Raw genomic sequence first — 19315 nt, 5'->3', positions numbered from 1 at the left:
AGTGCAATAAGAGATTTGTTCAGATCCAGTTTGAAAGAAGGTGATAACAACTCACATCTGGGTCTGCAGCAGCCTCTAGTTATCTGAGAGTGTGACAGAGTGATTCAGAAATCTACCATTTCAGGCTGAAAGATGTTAGGGCTGATTAGTAACAGCTACCTGGAAGTTTAATAATCTAACCTGTAGTGGCTGGTTTTCTCTTTTAGATTTCTATTAGTTTTAATATAATTAATGAAATATAAAGAGAGGAAACCTCAGGTAGATATAAAATAATCCTAATCTTCACTTTGAATATTCACTGATGAAGGGAATATTCACTCCATAAAGCAGTCCTAGGGAGGAATCACAGATTGGTTGTGGTTGGAAGGGACCTCTGGAGATCATCTAGTCCAACCCTCCTCCTCAAGCAGGGTCACATAGAACACATTGCCCAGGACTGTGTCCAGAGGGTTTTTGAGTTATCTCCAGGGAAGGAGATTCCACAGCTTCTCTGGGCAACTTGTGCCTGTGCTGTCACCCTCACAGTGCTCTGTCATCCTCATGTTCAGATGGAACTTCCTGTGTTTCAGTTTCTGCCTGTTGCCTCTCGTCCTATCACTGGGCATCACCGAGAAGAATCTGGCCCCATTTTCTTTACATCCTGCCTTCAGATATTTATATGCATTGATATGACCTCCCTCAGTCTTCTCTTCTCCAGGCTGAATAGGCCCAGCTCCCTCAGCCTTTCCTCATATGAAAGAGGCTCCAATCCCTGAATCATTCTAGTAGTTCTTCACTGGGCTCGCTCCAGTAGCTCTCTCTCTCTCTTCTACTGGGAGCCTAGGACTAGACCTAGCACTGCAGATGTGGCTTCACCAGAGCTGAGTAGAGGGGAAGAATCACTTCCCTCAACCTCCCTCAGCCTGCTGGCAGTGCTCTTCCTAATGCAGCCCAGGATACCATTGGCCTTCCTGGCCACAAGGGCACATTGCTGGCTCATGGTCAAGTTGTCCACCAGGACTTCCAGGTCCTTCTTTGCAGAGCTACTTTCCAGTAGGTCCGCCCCCAGCCTGCACTGGTGCATGGGGTTATTCCTCCCCAGGTACAGGACCTGACACTTACCTTTGTTGAATTTAATGAGGTTCCTCTCTGCCCATCTCTCCAGCCTATCAAGAGCAGCACAGCCCTCTGGTGTATCAGCTACTCCTTCCATTTTTGCATCATCAGCAAACTTGCTGAGGGTACACTCTGTCCCTTCATCCAGGTCAGTAATGAATAAGTTGAACAGGATTGGACCCAGTATTGACCTCCCTGGGGGACACCGCTAGTTACTGGCACCCAGCTGGACTTGGTGCCACTGATGACAACCCTCCGAGTTCTGCCATTCAGCCAGTTCTCAATCCACCTCACTGTCTGCTCATCTACCCCATATTTCATCAACTTGCCTATGAGGATGTTATGGGAGACAGTGTCAAAAGCCTTACTGAAGGCTAGACAACATCCACTGCTCTCCCCTCATCTACCCAGCCAGTCATTCCATCATAGAAGGCTATCAGGTCAGCTAAGCATGATTTCCCCTTGATGAATCCACACTGACTACTCTTAATTGCTCTCTTGTCCTTGGGAATAGTTCCCAGGATGAGCTGTTCCATCACCTTTCCAGGGACAGAGGTGAGGCTGACTGGCTTGTAGTTTCCAGGGTCCTCCTTCTTACTTTTTGAAAAGGGGAGTGCCATTTACTTTCTTACAGTCCTCAGGCACCTCTCCTGATCTCCATGACCATAAGGGTCCACAGACTTGTGTATATCATTTGCTGTGATCCCTACCCAGTCCTCTTCCATCAAAGGAAATCTTTCCCCAGACTTTCTCCCTGGTCTCCAGGGCTGGTCTTACCAGTATACGCTGAGGCAAAGAAGGCATTTACTATCTCGTCCTTTTGGATCCTTTAAAGAGGAGCTGTACTCGTTACATAAATTACTTTAAAACTCGCATAAGCAGAATTATCAAGAAAATTGCTACAGATGAGCAGCCACTTTTAACTTCTAATAGGGAATTCTGTGTTGTATTGATCACTACATGCTTGTCAAATATTGAAGGCTGTTACATTATTCCCTAAAAGGAATCTCATTTCAATTGTATCTCTAGTAACAGTTTTCTGAGATAAACATAACATTTTACAGTTTAGAAAGCCTTTTACACTACAGAGCACTTGTGGTCTCCTGCTTTACCTCTGCTAAAGAAAATAGAGCAGATTGGGCACCCTCACGTGGTAGATATTGTTATAGCTGTTATTAACTTCCATTGAATATATTTGTGTGTATACATGCGCACACACACACACATTGTTTCCTAGAGGCCTAAAAACAGCAAGTGTAATTTTTTCCCCCCAATTTACAATGGATATAACTTAAATACACTTTTAAAATATTGAAACACAAATATATCGACTGGGATGTGATAATACAGTATGTATACACACTGTAACCTTAAAATAGAAATATAACTATAAACTGAGAAACGTGCCACCGAGAAAGTGCATATTGTATGTATACATATATATGAAATACTAGACTACTCAGGAGTCATATAGCTGTTTGCTTACTATAGTTATATGTAGACATTGCTTGCTACAATAAAAAGCCATAAAGCTGAACGATACTATTTTATAGAAATTAAGCTAACATTAACTAGTAATTCACTTACCTCGACGAATAAACTGGAAATGCACACGATAAAAAGAGTACCCATAACGTTTTTAATCCTTTTCTTCTTAGAGAAATTATACAGCTCTTTCACTGAGAAAGTGGGTGGCTCTTAAAAGAGCCTTTGGGTTAAAACTGACGGTCCGGGACGCTCTACTTGGAGCTGGTGTACTTGGTGACAGCCTTGGTGCCCTCGGAGACGGCGTGCTTGGCCAGCTCGCCGGGCAGCAGGAGCCGCACGGCCGTCTGGATCTCCCGCGAGGTGATGGTGGAGCGCTTGTTGTAGTGCGCCAGGCGCGACGCCTCGCCGGCGATGCGCTCGAAGATGTCGTTGACGAAGGAGTTCATGATGCCCATGGCCTTGGACGAGATGCCCGTGTCGGGGTGCACCTGCTTCAGCACCTTGTACACGTAGATCGAGTAGCTCTCCTTGCGGCTCTTCTTGCGCTTCTTGTCGCCCTTCTTCTGCGTCTTGGTCACCGCCTTCTTGGAGCCCTTCTTGGGCGCGGGCGCGGACTTGGCCGGCTCAGGCATCGCGAGGCGCCTCCACCGCCACCAAGCAGCGCGCAGCCAAATGCGGCGGGAGGCGCCGCCGCCCCCTTCCCTTTATAGCGGCCTTATGCAAATCAGCAGCCTTCTGCCCGCAGCCTGCCATTGGCCAGCGGAAGACGGGGCGTCACAACGCGCCTCTCCACGCTCCACATTGGTCGGAGGCCGATCCGCCTCCCCATTGGCTGCCCGGCCGAAACCTCGTTCTCGGCCTATCGCGAGCGGCGTCCGTGGCCGCGGCGCGGCTATAGGCGAGCGGCGCGGGCCGCCGCCTCGGCTCGGCTCGGCTCGGCTCGGCTGGGCGGGCGGGAGCGGCCGGCAGCATGTCGGGGCGCGGGAAGCAGGGCGGCAAGGCGCGGGCCAAGGCCAAGTCGCGCTCGTCGCGGGCCGGGCTGCAGTTCCCCGTGGGCCGCGTGCACCGACTGCTGCGCAAGGGCAACTACGCGGAGCGGGTGGGCGCCGGCGCGCCCGTGTACCTGGCGGCCGTGCTGGAGTACCTGACGGCCGAGATCCTGGAGCTGGCGGGCAACGCGGCGCGCGACAACAAGAAGACGCGCATCATCCCCCGCCACCTGCAGCTCGCCATCCGCAACGACGAGGAGCTCAACAAGCTGCTGGGCAAGGTGACCATCGCGCAGGGCGGCGTGCTGCCCAACATCCAGGCCGTGCTGCTGCCCAAGAAGACCGAGAGCCACAAGGCCAAGAGCAAGTAAACGGACCGCGGAGAAGCGCCCAGAGCAGAAAAGCGAAACCCAAAGGCTCTTTTCAGAGCCACCCACAAAATCATAAGAGAGTTTAGTTATCCACAGTATATTTATGCAGTTGCATATGAATTAGTCAACCCATGCTGCTTTTTCATACGTTTATTATCAGAATTTTTGGCTTGGGAACATAGCAGTGTTTTCAACCTTCTCGTTAAGAAAAAGAAAAAAGTGCTAGAATGTCCTGCCAAAGCCAGTTCTTCCTGGTATGCGATATGACACCTTTAGTCTTTAAACCGAAGAACACTGGAACAATGGCTTTCTGTGAGAGCTTCCTGCTTCCCCCCGCCCCCCCCTCCGCTTCCGCCTTTCTCTTCCGTATGAGAGGCTGAAACAGCCTGGAGATGCAAGGCGTGATCTCCTTCAAGGAGGGGGGGTGCGGGGAGAAGGGCCAGCGGGCTGTGCTCTCCGTTGGCCAATCCTTGGTCAGGGCGGGCTTTTCCAATACCTCATTTTTCTCAAGAGGAACAAAAGGATCAGAGAGCTCAGGGATATTTTCTGGCCAGTAAAGGTACCGCTCTCCCTCCCTTCCCCCACACGAATAGACAAAGCATTTAAAGGCAACACCTTAGAAATACAATGGATTATACATGGCTCAGTAGTAGCGTGCCTGACAATTGCATTATTTTTGTTACAAAATATATTAAAAAAAGTTTCATCCGTTTTCTATCAAAATCACTATTATAAAACTTTTCTTCCTGGTAAAGTCAAACCAATTACTCCACAAAAAGATGCAAAAATCTGCACTTCCCTAAAGCCACCACGCTATACCGTGCACATCAGTTTTCATTTCAGTACTCGCAGGGAAAAGAAAAAGATACGTTTAACCTCTGACGACTTACGAATTATTGGATCCTTGCTGCAGGTTACTGATGACTTTGGTGCCTCAGCTCCTTTAGGGATAGTGTGGGTGGCTCTTAAAAGAGCCGTTGGATAACAAAATATGTAGAGCAGGACTCTTCCAATATCATTTACTTCTTCTTGGGCGCCGCCTTCTTCGCCTTGGTCGCTTTGGGCTTGGTCGCCTTGGGCTTGGCAGGCTTGGGCTTCACCGCCTTCGCCTTGGCCGGGCTCTTCGCTGCCTTCTTGGGCTTCGCAGCCTTGGCCGCCTTCTTGGGGCTCTTGGCCGCTTTCTTGGCCGCGGCGGCCGCCGGCTTCTTCGCCTTCTTGGGGCTCTTCTTCACCGCCGCCGCCTTCTTGGGCTTCTTGGCGGCGCTCGCGGGCTTCTTGGCCGCCGGCTTCTTGGGCTTGGCTGCCGCTGCCCGCTTCTTCGGGGCTTTTTCTTTCGTTTCTCCAGGTCTCTTGTTGAGGCGGAAGGAGCCGGAGGCGCCGGTGCCCTTGGTCTGCACCAGGGTGCCCTTGCTGACGAGGCTCTTGAGCCCCAGCTTGATGCGGCTGTTGTTCTTCTCCACGTCGTAGCCGCCGGCGGCCAGCGCCTTCTTGAGCGCGGCCAGCGAGAGCCCCTTGCGCTCCTTGGAGGCGGACACGGCCTTGGTGATCAGCTCGGTGACGCTGGGGCCCGAGGGCTTGCGGGCTTTGGAGCCGCCCGCCGCCTTCTTCGGCTTCTTGGCGGCGGCCTTGGCGCCGGGCGCGGGCGCATCGGGCGCGGCGGCGGGAGCGGTCTCGGACATCGCGGCAGGCGTCCTCTGCGGAGCAGGCGAACACAATTGGGCTGGCGCGGGTCAGATGCTCGTATTTTTAGCGAGGAGCCGCGCGGTGATTGGTGCGTTGCAGAGCCCGCCCCGCGGCACGGCCGGGGAGCCCTTCGGTGTGCTCGATTTGTGTTTCTTTGGACTAACAAAAGTGTATTTTCCTCAGAATTCCTGCCACCAAATCGCTCCGTTTCCCCGGTGAGGGAAGAGAACACAAGGTACTTGCGATCGGTAGAGTTTCTAGTGGCAGACATGAGAGCTGGGATAAAGGAGAAGCGATAAATCCCGTGTGCTGCTGCTGGAGAGACCTCTGAGGAGAGAAACTTTTGTTTTTCCTTGCAAATTAAAAATTTCCTTTGGACTAAAATGTTACAGCAGCTATTAAATCTGATTCTTCAGAGGGTTTTCTTGGAGTCGAAGTCGAAATCTGGTAATTTAAACTTATTTTGACAGTTTAAATTGATTTTGAAGAGAAGGAAGTAACACAGACTCCTCTTTCAGCTCTGAATATGGATTAAGAACTGGTTCCTTTGACCATGTGTTTTACCTCCTAAAACACTAAAGTCTAATGATATAGTGTCTCATATAGCCTTCTGTTGCTCTTACTATAAAGCCATAAGCAATTTGTTAATATTTGGAAATTAATTAAGATGCAATTGTTTTATTTTGTCTTCTCGGAATTTCAGCAGAAGAGAGGCAAGCTTATCTTAACTGCCTTATGTGCTTTTTTCTTTTGTTTGTTTTCCCTGTGAATTTCTTTACCAATTATTAGGTAAACCAACCTATTTGTTTTTCACATTGCATTTTATTTTAAAGTAAACTATCAATTGCTAAGTTATGTTACAAAACTGCAGCTTTGTAAAAGAAAGCAACCTCATAAAGTACTGGTGATATTTAGTGAAATTATATATTTGTCTCTCTAGTAATTTAAGATGTGTAAGACCTAATGTAACAGTTATGTTGTTATGCTTTTACTGCCCAGAGAGTATTATCTTGTTGTATGTTTTCTCTAGTAGCAATAGAATTTAAAACCTCATTACTTCTCTTATAACACCTCACCCTGTAAATCTACATAAAGATTTATCTAAAGCCAATTTTGAATCTTCTAGCTTAAAGAAAAAAAGGCAAAAAATCTAGCTTTTCCTTAAGCATTTTAGGCTCATCACAGAAATGAGGATCTCTTTTCAGAACAGCTAAAGCTCTTTGTGATTACCCGAGTTTAACTAGGTAGGCCACACTGCATTCCTATAAAAGCAGGAGGAATACAATCAATATTGACATCTGGTTGAAGATTATGCAATATGCTGAAGAGAGTGGAGCCCTGGAGTAAAAATTTCATTAATCTTTACCTGATTATGACCACGTATATTTTCCATTGTCTTTAATGGTTACTTAAGAATCACACAAGCATTCCACCCTGGCCTTGTCCTCCCATTTTCTTTGACAGCACCAGATATAAAGTATAATGTAAACACAGTATTGAAAAAGATATTAGCAATAATAATTTCAGATTGTATGAATATGCAGTCTTAGGAAAGTGTAATCTTATTTTTGTCTCATTGTTTCATTTAAAATTACTATTTTATCAATACTAAATGTATATATAACATGAGGATTTTTTTTTATTACTATAAAATTGGGCTTCAGTGAGTATGGAGCTGAATGAAAATAATGAAGTGAAAAATTGCAGCCTTCCCCCAGGAGGAAAAATATAATGCAGCGGGTTGCAGAAAAGGTGCTCCTGAGCTCTGTAATACTTCAACAGGAAGATAATTGAGAGAAGAGCTAATCAAATTGGGACTTTGAGGGGCTTGTTTTTTAAAAATTATATAACACAAGATAAGGATACAGGATTACAATAAGTTAGAGTAGATGTAGATTTGAAGATATACTGTCAGGGATCAGAAAATTTGGAAGTAAAATTTTTATATATATATATATATTTATATGCACATTCACACACACGCGTGCACACACACACACACACACACACACACACACATATATTTATATAAAGCATGCATCATATTTCCATTCCTAAATCAATGAATGAAACTTTCCAGAAACTTCATTAAATAGTGAAATAAACTGGTAACAGTAGGAGATGACATTTACCCAGCTACCAAGGCTTCACAGCACCTCAAGATGAAGGAGGAACATAGAGCATTAGTGACATGTCAGCAACATGAAAATCATTCCTACCTACTCTTGTTATTCCTAACTTGAAAACAATTACTTCAGTAGCCTCGTTGGAGGAGACTTAAATACTCCAGCATTCAGCTGTATGTGGCGATTTCACAAAGTGGCGATTAATGTTTACTGGTGGCCGAAATTAAGATGGCTAAAATGGTCGCCATCCGAGTTGTTTGCCTTTTCTCCCAGAGGCTGCTACGCTCTCCCCCTTCCCAACAAGGGCAGCTACTAGCCTATGTAGCAGCTCTGGATCCACAACAGTTTAAGCCTGCCATCCTAAAATAAACTAAAGTAACTGGAAAAGCTCTGCAGTGCAGGCAGCAGCTCAGCTCTGTCTTTTCTAATGGCTTTGCAACAAAGGAAATAACTTTGGCTGTGCAGAATCGCTGCTTGAAGCCTATGTGTTCTTCTCCACGTGGAAGAAATATATGCAGGACCATAATTTAGGAAAGTTAAGGTGCATTTTGACACTTTTAGCAGGAGATCGCTGCACAGTCAGAGCAGAGGGATTAGAAGGAACTGAGGGCTGTAGTCAGGCAAAGAGAAAAATGTGATGGAGGATTACAAAAAAGGCAGGAATGGCAGTTTCAGCTCCAGGTGAGCAAGTGAGAAAAGTGAATAATCCTGTTTTTGGCACACAGTATTGTGGAAAGAGCTTAACAAGAAGGTCACCACACAGACTCTAGCATGTAGTTTGCCTTTCCTGATAAGGAGGCTGGAGGGAAGCAGACTTTATTATTCATTAGAGCAGGGGGATAATGTCGTTAGGATCTTCAGAGATATTTTTAGGAGGGCATCATTGTAGCATTTGCTATATTTGAATAACTTCAAGTCTCTTCACCTTGTGGGCACTGCAGCGGGCCACACTATGTCCATACCTGCCCAAGATCATAATCCAAACTCTGCAAGCCACTCCATCCGGATACCCAGCTCTATCTGGCTTTTGAAGTTATCTATTAAGGCTTCGTGGCAAAAGCAAGCAGATACATGAACCACAGCCACAGGCTGGCTCTGCACCTGAGAGCTATCAGATATTCCCATCTCCCGTTCAGGACCTGCCAGTACTTGTTCCCCAGAAAATGAGCTTCAGGTTATATTTAAATATATTTGCAATAGTGAGAGGTAACATTGCAGTTGGTCTTTTCGAGCAATTTTGTTAGGAAGCGTTAGCATGAGAGCTAGCCACACTAACATGGTTAATGGGCTGCTCTGTCTGCAGCACTTGAGTCCAGTGGCTGGTCATTCCGAGAGAGCTAGGGCAGGTAGAGCTGCTAAATCTGTGTGCACAACTCCTCTCCTTCCTCCCAGTGACAACTTCCAGAGAGATTTTGGTGAAGTTCTTTACGCTGTGCTATGTCCTGTGTATATATGCTCCCTGGGACTAAAGTATAAATACTCCCTGCAGCAGGGATTACACTCATACTGCAATGTTACTCCCATGCCTTACTTGCCCTCAGTGACTTCATCCTTCATCCAAGTTACAATGTAATAACTTTTGTGATCAAACCAGCCAGCACAGTTTAACAGCTTTTAACCCTTAGCAAAAGTAATTTTAAAGTGGTGCCTACCAAACTACAAACTTATTGCAGTTCAGCAAGCAAGGCTCTGCCTACATAATACTAATGTTGCTCCGGATGCTGTCAAGACTACTAAGCGTAACAAGGCCACATAAGGCCTATTTAAGCCCGTGTATGGCTAAACATCTAGAGTGTGCAGGACAGATAGGGTAGGGCAATGGATGACTGTCCCCATAGACTCAGCCTGCTGGAATGTTGCACCCTCCTCCCTGTACTCTTGGTTAAGGGTATGGGCATGTTCTGTAGCCTCCCTTCATCATTACTATGGTGTGTCATTTGGAAATTGAAAACCCATAGTCCAAAACCAGGAGATGGCAATATTTAGGAGATATTGTGAAGGCTGTCCTTCATGGGGAGGGGAAATGCAGGAGCCAAAACCCTTTTAGAACAGCTAATGAGGGAAAAAGATGCACTTTGTTGTATATAGTACAGGAACCTCTGTTTTGGGCCAGACTAACACATTTTTCCTTTTGTCACACATAGGCAAAGAAAAGGTCCTTACTGTCAGTCAGATATCAAAGAAGAGAATTACTAATGTCTTAAAGTACTTTAGTCTTCTAAAATTTATCCAAGGCAGTAGACAGAGTCTTCTGCACTACTCTGGAATGCTTTAAATATAGTCACCTACCAGACATCAAGGACCTGGGGCCCTGAGACAACTGTCCAGGGACAGTTAATAGAAACTTCTTCAGCCACAGTTTTCCAAAAAAAAAAAATCATTTCTTCCCAGATCTCCAGTGTCTCTTTCCACCTGCCTTTAATAACAATAAACATTGCCAAGTAAAGGTTCTGCCACAGCTTTTCCATCAGCACTGAAGCCTGGCTGCTCAGACAGGTGAGCAGCCCACATAGAGCAATGCTGAGAAACTCGCTCTGCCTCCAGTTACTCCTGCATGCTTCCTGTCCTCCACCCTTTCCCACTTGTGTGCTGGCAAGTGCAATGCTGGTCTTGGGAGATAGCAGCCTGATGGACCTAAATGGGCTATGGCCCATATTTGGCACTGTGGGGGCACAAAGTGGCCTCAGGCATATAGGTGCCTGTGGAGGTGGTCCACAATCCATCATCTGACTGGTCACAGGAACTAATGTGACTGTCCACCCGGTATATTTGGGTTGCCAGGTGAGCCACTTCTTGCCATGGAGCCAGCGATGATGGCACCTAAGCACCATGAAGGCTGGACATCTGCCATCTCTGAGAGCCACAGTGCTCTCTCAGGCACCATGTGAGGGTGTTCTCACTAAATGATGCTGCCTTGCCTGTTTTCCTCATTGCTGTGGGGGTGAAGCAGGTGCTAACTCCAGATATGGCTGTTTGCACCAGCCTTCCAGAGTAGGAGCATCACACGGTATTACAGGTGCCAGCAGTATCGCCTGCCTGTCTTCCCATAGAAGAAACCAAAAAGCTTTTGAAGAGGTATTCAATATGTAAGGGTGCCAAGGCATAGCTTGTATTTTTCAGAGCTTAGACTCACAGCTGTGCAAGCACTGTCCCAAGTTAGGAGGTAATCCAGCCTGCCAGGGATGCTGGAAGGGCTGGCTGGTGGCTGGGCTTCCCCATGATATACAAATAAGGCCTGTCACCCAGCACTCCTGTGATCAGACAGTGTAGAAAGTCAGGAATTTGGCTTCACAGACTGATGAGGATATGTCCGTATAGTGCAAGTACCTTCTGGAGGAAGGCCTGGCCTTTTATTATTTCATGTATTTTGCCTGCAACCTGGCTCATCTGAGCTGGTCTCAGAAAGAAGGATTGGCTTCCATGTGTAAACCTTGGTCTTCCTGACATAAATGTTTCTGGTTTTAACACCAAAAAACCAATGAAGTTTTGAGATGGGCATGTGAAATAAGGAGTAGAATAACAAGCTTTACTTTTGTGTGCAGTTTGAGGTCAACAGTTTGTAACTTCTTACATTTAATTGTTTGGTTTGTAAAATTAACACACAAGGCCAACATTGAACAGCTAGTAGAGGGGATAAGCATGCGTTCAGCTGTACAAAGGTGGAAAGTAAAGAGAAACCAGTCAGGCTTTTGAATTCACCTGAACTACGATAGGAGGCACCTGTGAGAAAGGAAACTTCACAGTCCCAAACACCCAAGGCTGTTGAGGAAAGGGACTGTTGATCAGTAAGGTAATCATTTGAGTAATTCTGGTATTAATTGTCCAGATCTAATGCATGTTTATTTAAATGAAAGGGTTCTCTCACTTTAAAACAATCAGATTTTTGGATTTTTGTTTCATTTTATAATATGTGATTATTTTCTTAACATGGTGATTCTTGAGACCGGTCTTAAATCTTGCTTTTTCACTTCCTTCTCCCTTGGGTGCCACTGCCACCTGGTTATAGCCTTTTCAGTGTTGAAGGAGACACTTGCTCATGCGGGATTAGGTTAATATCAGGGGAAAGAAGGCATACACAAGCCACAAGCCTGGGAGATGGCAGGGCATCTCTGTCCTGAATTTAGGGGCATCAGGAAGGATCCAGAGTGGGGAGAAGTGAATGGGCAATACAACCCGGGGAGACTTTGAGATTCTGCTGCCCCTTATACTGGATTCTGGACAGAGACTTAAGATCATAACACTGTAAGAACAGCCTCAGTGATTCATACCAAACATCCATCTAGGCCAACATCCCATCAGTGACAGTAGCCACTGAAAAAGGACATAAGAACAAGGCAATAACTGATATAGCATCAAAATGTTTCCTTACATCCTAGTGACTGGTAGCCCAGGGACGCTATGAGTCAGAAAGGATGATTTTTCTTGTGTATGTTTGTTGACTGCTTTCTGAGGACATAGCACCTCTCCTTTCCCGTGGTCTAGGATATATCTTTAGCTCAATACATATGAAAAGGTTGAGGAGCAGGGACAGTGGGAGTGGGAGATGGGCAAACGGTTGATGGGCATACGGTTGATGGGCATGTATAGTACATGGTCCTCAAGGAGCATCTTGTCTATGTACGGTCAAGTGTGTTCTGTGTGTGTGTGTGTTACAAGAGGAGCTGGGAAGTACACTTTCTGTGGAGCAGATGAAGTGGGACAAGATGGCAACCAGCAGAGAGGGTGAGGTGAAACTTCTTTCCTGCAGCCAAAGAGAGGTGAAAAAATATGTCTGAAGGGGAAGGAATGAGAAGGCATCTGAAAGGACAAAGAGAAGGGAACCAGGAGTCTTCAGAGCCAAGCAAAGATATTCCTGGATAAAATGTCTCAGCTGAAAGATGCTGGGAAAAAATGACCTCATCATTATATTTTTAGATCATATCATTCACACAGACTTTGCCTCTTGGAGACACAGTGACTGAGGCAGAACTAAATGCTGAAGTTGGTGAGACAAAGGCTTTCCAGAGTTCACAAAGACGTCCCTGAGCCATTCATCTTGAAGGGCTCCCCTCTGTCTCTGTGTGGAGAATTACGGCTCTGTCTAGCCATGGTGATCACAGGCACACCCTCTGTGCTGGAATTATGCTCATCTCTTAGCCCCAGTAGGCCTTATGCTGCTAAAAAGAGTGCTGTGAGGGTAGCCAGCAGGAACTGAGGTATGGCTTTAGCAGTCATGACAGCTGCTTGGTTTTCAGAGTCATGATGTTGAACTATACCAGCAAAGAGCAATATTGTCATTAGCAGTGTGCACTGGTGAAAGGAAAACACAATACATGAAAGAAGGAATGCTTATCCACCCAGAATGATGTGAGATATTTGATAACATGGGGATATCATGTACACAGCTGAAGTATCCAGTTTTGTTGTGCACTTAGTGTGCATGACTAATTTTAGGCCAATTAGTAGCAGTGGTCTGAATGGATATATTATGATTTTACAGTGTGACCAAGACATCCAGGACTTGACATGAAGCAACACTCCAAACACAGGATAGAAAATAAAGCATTTTCTCCAAATCTATACTGATAAAACCCATTGTGGACTTGCCAGTGATGCCAAAGTCTGAGAGTCCTGCATAGACATCTTCTAGAAGAAGATGCACAATTGTTTCTGGTCTGGGACAAAGCCTTAGAAGTCGGTTTCTTGATGTTATTGTTAGCACAAGGCTATGGAGGTGACCTTTTGCATCTTATATTTAGCAGCCAGTTCTCAATGCTACCATTGAGTTCTTCTGACACAGCCTCAAAATTACTGAGACATGGCTAGTATGACCTTAGCAGCAGCAATAGTCAATAGTCAACTCATGCACATTCTAGGTGTCTTGGAGAGGGGATAGTTTGGGTCTTTAACAAGAACTGATCAAGTCCATGGTTGTCCAGTGATGAAGTTAAGTACTTCCCTGTCTGGAAATTTTTGCTATCTCTTATTTGCACTTAAGTCCTTTGTGAGGCTCTTCTGTATCAATCTGTTGTATTAAAGTTGCTTATACAGAAAAAAATGGGTTACCTGTGATACAGACAAGTTATATCACCATAAACAATAGAAGGCTTTGTTTAGCATACAGCAAGTGGTTGTGGAACAGATGGCATTCCCACAGCTGCCCAATGCACCATGCAGGGTGTTGTGAATGCAATATACTAGAGGACCTGGAGCCTGGAAATACAGTGGTCCGGTTGACCTCCCAGATATTGCTCTCAAGTGCAGTCCTAGAGAGCTGTGTACGCATGCTTAGCGAGCTACTAGAGCACTGAGGATAATTCCAAACTCAGTGGTAGTCCAGTGCATTACCCCAGTCACAAAGCTTTGTTACATGCTCTCTTCACTTATGAAGCAAGGAAGGCCTTGAACTGTATTTAGAAATTGGCAGGGACACCAAACCCAGACTGTTCTCTGTGACCAGTAGCCATAGTGAGCATGTAGCCAGGTTTTGGACCAGCTATCTTAGCCTAGAAAACTGTAGCTAGTTGTTATTACTACTAATAAAATTTCATGACATATGTAGATGAAGTTTAAACGTCTTCTGCACATCTTGGTTACACATGCATGAAAACATATTGCTTACATACAGTTCATTGCCACTCACCCACTTGTATTCTTCCTGGCTTACCAAGTGCTCTGTGTGTAAAACAGGTCATGTAAAAAAACAAAATAATGGGAGAAAATATAATCCACTACACAATTTACAGGGATCAGCAGAAGCAGTTATTATTGGAACAGAAGCATCATATAACTATGGAAGACATGAAGGTAAGGCTCCATCATTATAGTAATGGTTAATCTAATCATGAAGTCATTGTAGCAATACATAGCATGGGAAAACACAACCACTGGAGATGTTACTAGTGAGACGTGAAATCAGACTTTAAACACATCATATTTCCACACAAAGAAAACCTGTAATTGGTGCAAGATGAGACTCCCCCCAAAGTATGTTGGCATGGTCTCTCTCTCTCTCTTTTTTTTTTTTTTTTGCTTATTTGTGCAATTTTCAGAATTAAGTATGAAAAGCTTTTCAAACACTTCCAAAATGTTGCTTTTGTGGGATGCAAATACCAAGATAATACAATATGCGCACTAATGGAAAAGAAATATAACATAGCAAATAATCTAAATAATATTAGAAATAAAACATTTAGAGTAATGTTGATATTAATGTAGATAATTTTAACTGGTAAAGGAAATCAAAGGCTTAAATTCCAGAAGTTCTTGGTGGAAAAAAGTAATATAGTATTTAAAAAAAGTTAAATAGCTGAGCTAAATGCTTGAATTACATCTTATACAAGTTATACTGTAACAGAATGCATCTGGATGTTCAGTGTATAGGAAAAAAACAAGAAAAATAGTAAAGAGTCAGGGAAATTGTAGCCTTATTCATCAGCGGTTAATCTTCAATGCTTTAAAATGTTTTCCATACCTGATAATCTTGAGAACAAGCTCAGACCTCTCTCTGTGTACTCGGCTGTTCTGCAAGGAAGATAAAAAAAATAGACAAGAAGCTCTGTGGCTTGTAAATCAGTGTTTACTACCTCCTGGCATCAATGATGAAGGCTATCCAAATTAAAGCAAAGATTCTATCATATTTTAAAAAAATAGGAGTAAATCTGACAAAAAAAAAAAGAGAGAATTGTGGGAAATTGTATCTCTGAAATAAAGATAAAAAAGGTAAAAGAAAGCGGCTGCGAAGCCCTTTCGGGGGCCGCGCGCCCCCCACGCCGGCTCGCCCGGACGCTCCGCGCGGGCCGCAGCCCCGCCGGCTCCCAGCGCAGCGGCGCGCTCGCCCCACGGCGCCCCCGCCGGCACCGCCGCCCCCGCGGGCGCCGGGCAGGGAGCGCGCCGCCGCCGCCGCCGCCGCCGCCCGAGCGAGCGAGCGAGCGAGCGAGCCAGGCCGCTGGCCGGCCGCCCGGCCCCGGGGGCGCGCTCGGCCCCAGAGAGGCGGCCAGGCGGAGGCGGCAGCGGCGCCGCCGCCGGCCCAGGACCGAGCGGGGCCCCGGGGAGGTGGCCGAAGGCGGCCAAGGGCGAAGCCCGCGCGCCGCCGCCGCGCGCCTCCGGGAGCGAGCGCCTCCGGCCCCGGGGCGGGGCGCGGGGATCGGGCCCGCCCCCGGCCGCGCCCGCCCCTGCTCTCAACCAGGTCGGACCGCTGGCTATAAAAGGCGCGGCGCGGCAGGCAGCGGCTCACAGCTCGGGGCGGGCGGATCGGTGCGTGATGTCCGGCAGAGGCAAGGGCGGGAAGGGGCTCGGCAAGGGGGGCGCCAAGCGCCACCGCAAGGTGCTGCGCGACAACATCCAGGGCATCACCAAGCCGGCCATCCGCCGCCTGGCGCGGCGCGGCGGCGTCAAGCGCATCTCGGGGCTCATCTACGAGGAGACGCGCGGCGTGCTCAAGGTCTTCCTGGAGAACGTCATCCGCGACGCCGTCACCTACACGGAGCACGCCAAGCGCAAGACGGTCACGGCCATGGACGTGGTCTACGCGCTCAAGCGCCAGGGACGCACCCTCTACGGCTTCGGCGGCTGAAGCTCTTTTTCCCCCCCTTCTGTGGTCTGCGCACGCTCTCGATAACAACCCAAAGGCTCTTTTCAGAGCCACCCACTGTTTCTGGGAAAGAGCTGGGGCGCACTACTTGCTCGGGCAACGCCGCGCTGTCCTTGGTTCTGTTCTGCTGTTCAGTGCTTCCCTTCCTCCACCGGTTCGTTTCCCTACCCCCATCTCTTCTTCCTCCTTTTTCCTCTCCCCCTTCCCCCCCCGGCTCCCCCCGCCCCCGAAAAAAAAAAAACAACCCGGTCTGGGCAGGCGAGGTGAAGCTGAGACCGGCTATCTGCGCCAGTCAAGCGTTCGGCTGCGAGCGCCCGCGCTGCCTCTTTCCCCTTGTTGGCGGTATGGGGAAAAAAAGGAGATTAGGGTATTATTCAGTCCTTGAGAGGTAGTTCACAAGAGAAGGCCCTGAAGGAAGGAGCAAGACAACACTATAAGGCAACCAGATAAGGAAGTACCCAAATAAACCTGAAGAGAACAAAAACAGTTGATAAACAGGGGAGAACTACTTGAACTACGGGTGAACTGTCCTAATCAGCATTAGGAAAAACCCCCACCTACAAGCAGGGAAGCCCCCTGCTGCCAAAGCCCCTTCCCCATAGGGCATGCGTAGTAGAAAAGGAGGCTACTGTGACTTTAAACGACGGTGAGCCCTAACAGAACCAATGGGAACAAGGATGACTTAGTATAGTTTGCAAAACTATTCTGATAACTGTTGCTTAAACTCTATAGAGTGTAAGCTGTGTAGTAATCAGGTGTGCCAGCTTCGTGGCCTTACCACCTAGCACCCATCTCTGCGCGGAAGTGAATCAAACAAAATACCTCGACTCTGTGTGTTCTTCGGCTCATTGCACAGCGGGTGGAAGAACCCTTCTTTGGGACAACACCCTCCCGAGCGATTCCGCCTCCTTTTCGAGCCGTTGAAGAGCTGCCTGCGGAGGAGCTCCGTAGCTGAGGGGCCGCTCCCCGCCTCAGGCGGGCCCGCTGCAAGCCGGCGGCTTCCCCGCGGCGTTCTCGGGTGCTAGGAAGCGCTAGCAGCTGCCGGGGCCTCGCTGCAGTAGCTCGGCTGGCAAAAGCACGAGTCGAAGACCGGGCTCTGCACCGCCGCGTTCTCCCCCGGGAGCAGCGGAGCCCTCGCTTCCTCCTCTCGGCTCGCGCTTCGGGCATGAGGAAAGCAGCTGCCCGGCCCGCCCGGGGCCGCTTCGGCGGGCGGGCGGGCAGGAAGGGACCGCGCCCTCGCGCACGGCCGATACGGGCCCCGCTATCGCTCTGCGGCCGGGCCGGCCCCTTCCCCCAGCTCCGAGCGGGTTCAACGCCCGCGCTCTTTCGAAAAGCCCGCGCTGGGCAACGACTGGCTCGCGGCCGTTTCCGCGCCCCGCGCGCTTCCTGGCCGCCCCCGCCGCGGACACGCAGCGCTCCGCCCCCTGGCCGGGCCGGGGGCCCCGGGAAAACCCAGCCTTCTCCCGGCGACACACGAGCGCTCCCACAGCCCAGCCCCGCCCCGCCGGGGCGGCCGGAGAAGAAAGACCGCCCGCGCCACCAGGCTGCGCCCCACGGGAAACACGCGCACGTCCCTCCCCCAAGGCCCGCTCAGCAGCGCTTCGAGCTCCTTCTCGACACCGTGGGTGGCTCTGAAAAGAGCCTTTGGGTTTCGCTTTTCTGCTCTGGGCGCTTCTCCGCGGTCCGTTTACTTGCTCTTGGCCTTGTGGCTCTCGGTCTTCTTGGGCAGCAGCACGGCCTGGATGTTGGGCAGCACGCCGCCCTGCGCGATGGTCACCTTGCCCAGCAGCTTGTTGAGCTCCTCGTCGTTGCGGATGGCGAGCTGCAGGTGGCGGGGGATGATGCGCGTCTTCTTGTTGTCGCGCGCCGCGTTGCCCGCCAGCTCCAGGATCTCGGCCGTCAGGTACTCCAGCACGGCCGCCAGGTACACGGGCGCGCCGGCGCCCACCCGCTCCGCGTAGTTGCCCTTGCGCAGCAGCCGGTGCACGCGGCCCACGGGGAACTGCAGCCCGGCCCGCGACGAGCGCGACTTGGCCTTGGCCCGCGCCTTGCCGCCCTGCTTCCCGCGCCCCGACATGCTGCTGCTGCTCCTGCTGCCCCGGCTCGCTCGCTCCCTACGCGCTCACCTCCGGCTCCTACGCAAACAAGCGGTGCGTTCCCAGCGCCCTGACGCCCGCCCTTATATCCCTTCCCTTCGGCGCGGCCAGTGGCTCCTGATAGGCCGAGGCGCCGCTCGGCGGACGCACGGCCAATGGCGAGGCGAATCTCGTCCCTCACCAATCGCCGGGGCACAGCGGCTCCCGTCGCCCCGCCCCGCCCCGCCCCCGCGCCCTCGAGGCGGCCAATGCCGGCGGGGGGCGGCTCTAGCACACGGCGGCCGCGGAAGCCCGGCCCCGAGGGGGCGGCTCCCTCGGAGCACCCGGCCGCGCCTGGGCGACGGGGGACGGGAGGGGGGGGGTGTGGGGAGGGGGGAACGGTTTCCTGGAAGGCGCCGGGGGGGAGGGCGAGAGAGAAGGCGGCAAAACTTGCTCCTGTTATTCCTTGTTCGGTCCTTTCCCGCGGAGGCTTTCACCCCTTCCAACGCTGGCACACCCCAAAGCTTTTCAGCCTCCGAAACCATACCCGCTTCTTTGCGGCAACAAATCGATACAGGAAAAAGAAACACACGCACGCACAAACACGCAGCCTTAGAGCAGCACTGTGTTTGAACACAGCCGCCTCTCCTCAGTTCGTTTGAGTGCTTAAAGGAGAGACAAGACTATTTTTTCAAAGTAATACAAGATTCCAACACTAATTTGTTACCTTGAGTTTCTCTCCATTGTGTTTTACATTTTTCTCTTATAGTTCGTTTTTTTCAATAATTTGCCGATATGTTTCAATTGCTCTGAGAAATAGTGTTTAAGTCTGTTAATATGGTTAAGTCTGTTAATAAGTTTTTCACTCTGTACTGAAGTTTCAGGCGTATATTTGAATAATAAAAGAAAAAAAAAT

The 19315-nt window shown here is 48.9% G+C and overlaps 5 protein-coding genes across 5 annotated transcripts; 2 read left to right on the top strand and 3 right to left on the bottom strand.

The window, feature by feature from the left end:
• Nucleotides 1–2715: 2715 nt before the first annotated feature.
• LOC104145801 (histone H2B 1/2/3/4/6) lies at nucleotides 2716–3215 on the bottom strand. The gene has a single exon (XM_009677547.2). The coding sequence runs from the start codon at nucleotides 3213–3215 to the stop codon at nucleotides 2835–2837; it is 381 nt and encodes a 126-aa protein (XP_009675842.2). The 3' UTR covers nucleotides 2716–2834.
• A 338-nt stretch (nucleotides 3216–3553) lies between these two features.
• LOC104145803 (histone H2A type 2-C) lies at nucleotides 3554–3959 on the top strand. The gene has a single exon (XM_009677549.2). The coding sequence runs from the start codon at nucleotides 3554–3556 to the stop codon at nucleotides 3941–3943; it is 390 nt and encodes a 129-aa protein (XP_009675844.1). The 3' UTR covers nucleotides 3944–3959.
• A 119-nt stretch (nucleotides 3960–4078) lies between these two features.
• Nucleotides 4079–5622, bottom strand: LOC138066839 (histone H1.01). Its single transcript, XM_068939684.1, has one exon. It carries the CDS (start codon nucleotides 5620–5622, stop codon nucleotides 4963–4965), a length of 660 nt encoding a protein of 219 aa, XP_068795785.1. The 3' UTR covers nucleotides 4079–4962.
• A 10331-nt stretch (nucleotides 5623–15953) lies between these two features.
• On the top strand, nucleotides 15954–16545 carry LOC138066847 (histone H4). Its single transcript, XM_068939743.1, has one exon. It carries the CDS (start codon nucleotides 15995–15997, stop codon nucleotides 16304–16306), a length of 312 nt encoding a protein of 103 aa, XP_068795844.1. The 5' UTR covers nucleotides 15954–15994; the 3' UTR covers nucleotides 16307–16545.
• On the bottom strand, nucleotides 16312–18485 carry LOC138066842 (histone H2A type 2-C). The gene is made up of 2 exons (XM_068939703.1): nucleotides 17147–18485; nucleotides 16312–16732 (listed from the first exon to the last, which is right to left on the bottom strand). The coding sequence occupies exon 1, from the start codon at nucleotides 18399–18401 to the stop codon at nucleotides 18012–18014; it is 390 nt and encodes a 129-aa protein (XP_068795804.1). The 5' UTR covers nucleotides 18402–18485; the 3' UTR covers nucleotides 16312–16732; nucleotides 17147–18011.
• Nucleotides 18486–19315: the final 830 nt, after the last annotated feature.

Source organism: Struthio camelus, chromosome 1 (assembly GCF_040807025.1).
Source record: "Struthio camelus isolate bStrCam1 chromosome 1, bStrCam1.hap1, whole genome shotgun sequence".
Taxonomy (NCBI): Eukaryota; Metazoa; Chordata; class Aves; order Struthioniformes; family Struthionidae; genus Struthio; species Struthio camelus.
The sequence above is the reverse complement of the archived record's forward strand: the minus strand, read 5'-3'. Positions and strand labels throughout refer to the sequence as shown.

What these genes read in the sequence shown, in the direction of transcription:
- LOC138066842 (XM_068939703.1), bottom strand. Translation starts at nt 18,401, where the DNA reads ATGTCGGGGCGCGGGAAGCAGGGCGGCAAGGCGCGGGCCAAGGCCAAG.
- LOC138066847 (XM_068939743.1), top strand. Translation starts at nt 15,995, where the DNA reads ATGTCCGGCAGAGGCAAGGGCGGGAAGGGGCTCGGCAAGGGGGGCGCC.
- LOC104145801 (XM_009677547.2), bottom strand. Translation starts at nt 3,215, where the DNA reads ATGCCTGAGCCGGCCAAGTCCGCGCCCGCGCCCAAGAAGGGCTCCAAG.
- LOC138066839 (XM_068939684.1), bottom strand. Translation starts at nt 5,622, where the DNA reads ATGTCCGAGACCGCTCCCGCCGCCGCGCCCGATGCGCCCGCGCCCGGC.
- LOC104145803 (XM_009677549.2), top strand. Translation starts at nt 3,554, where the DNA reads ATGTCGGGGCGCGGGAAGCAGGGCGGCAAGGCGCGGGCCAAGGCCAAG.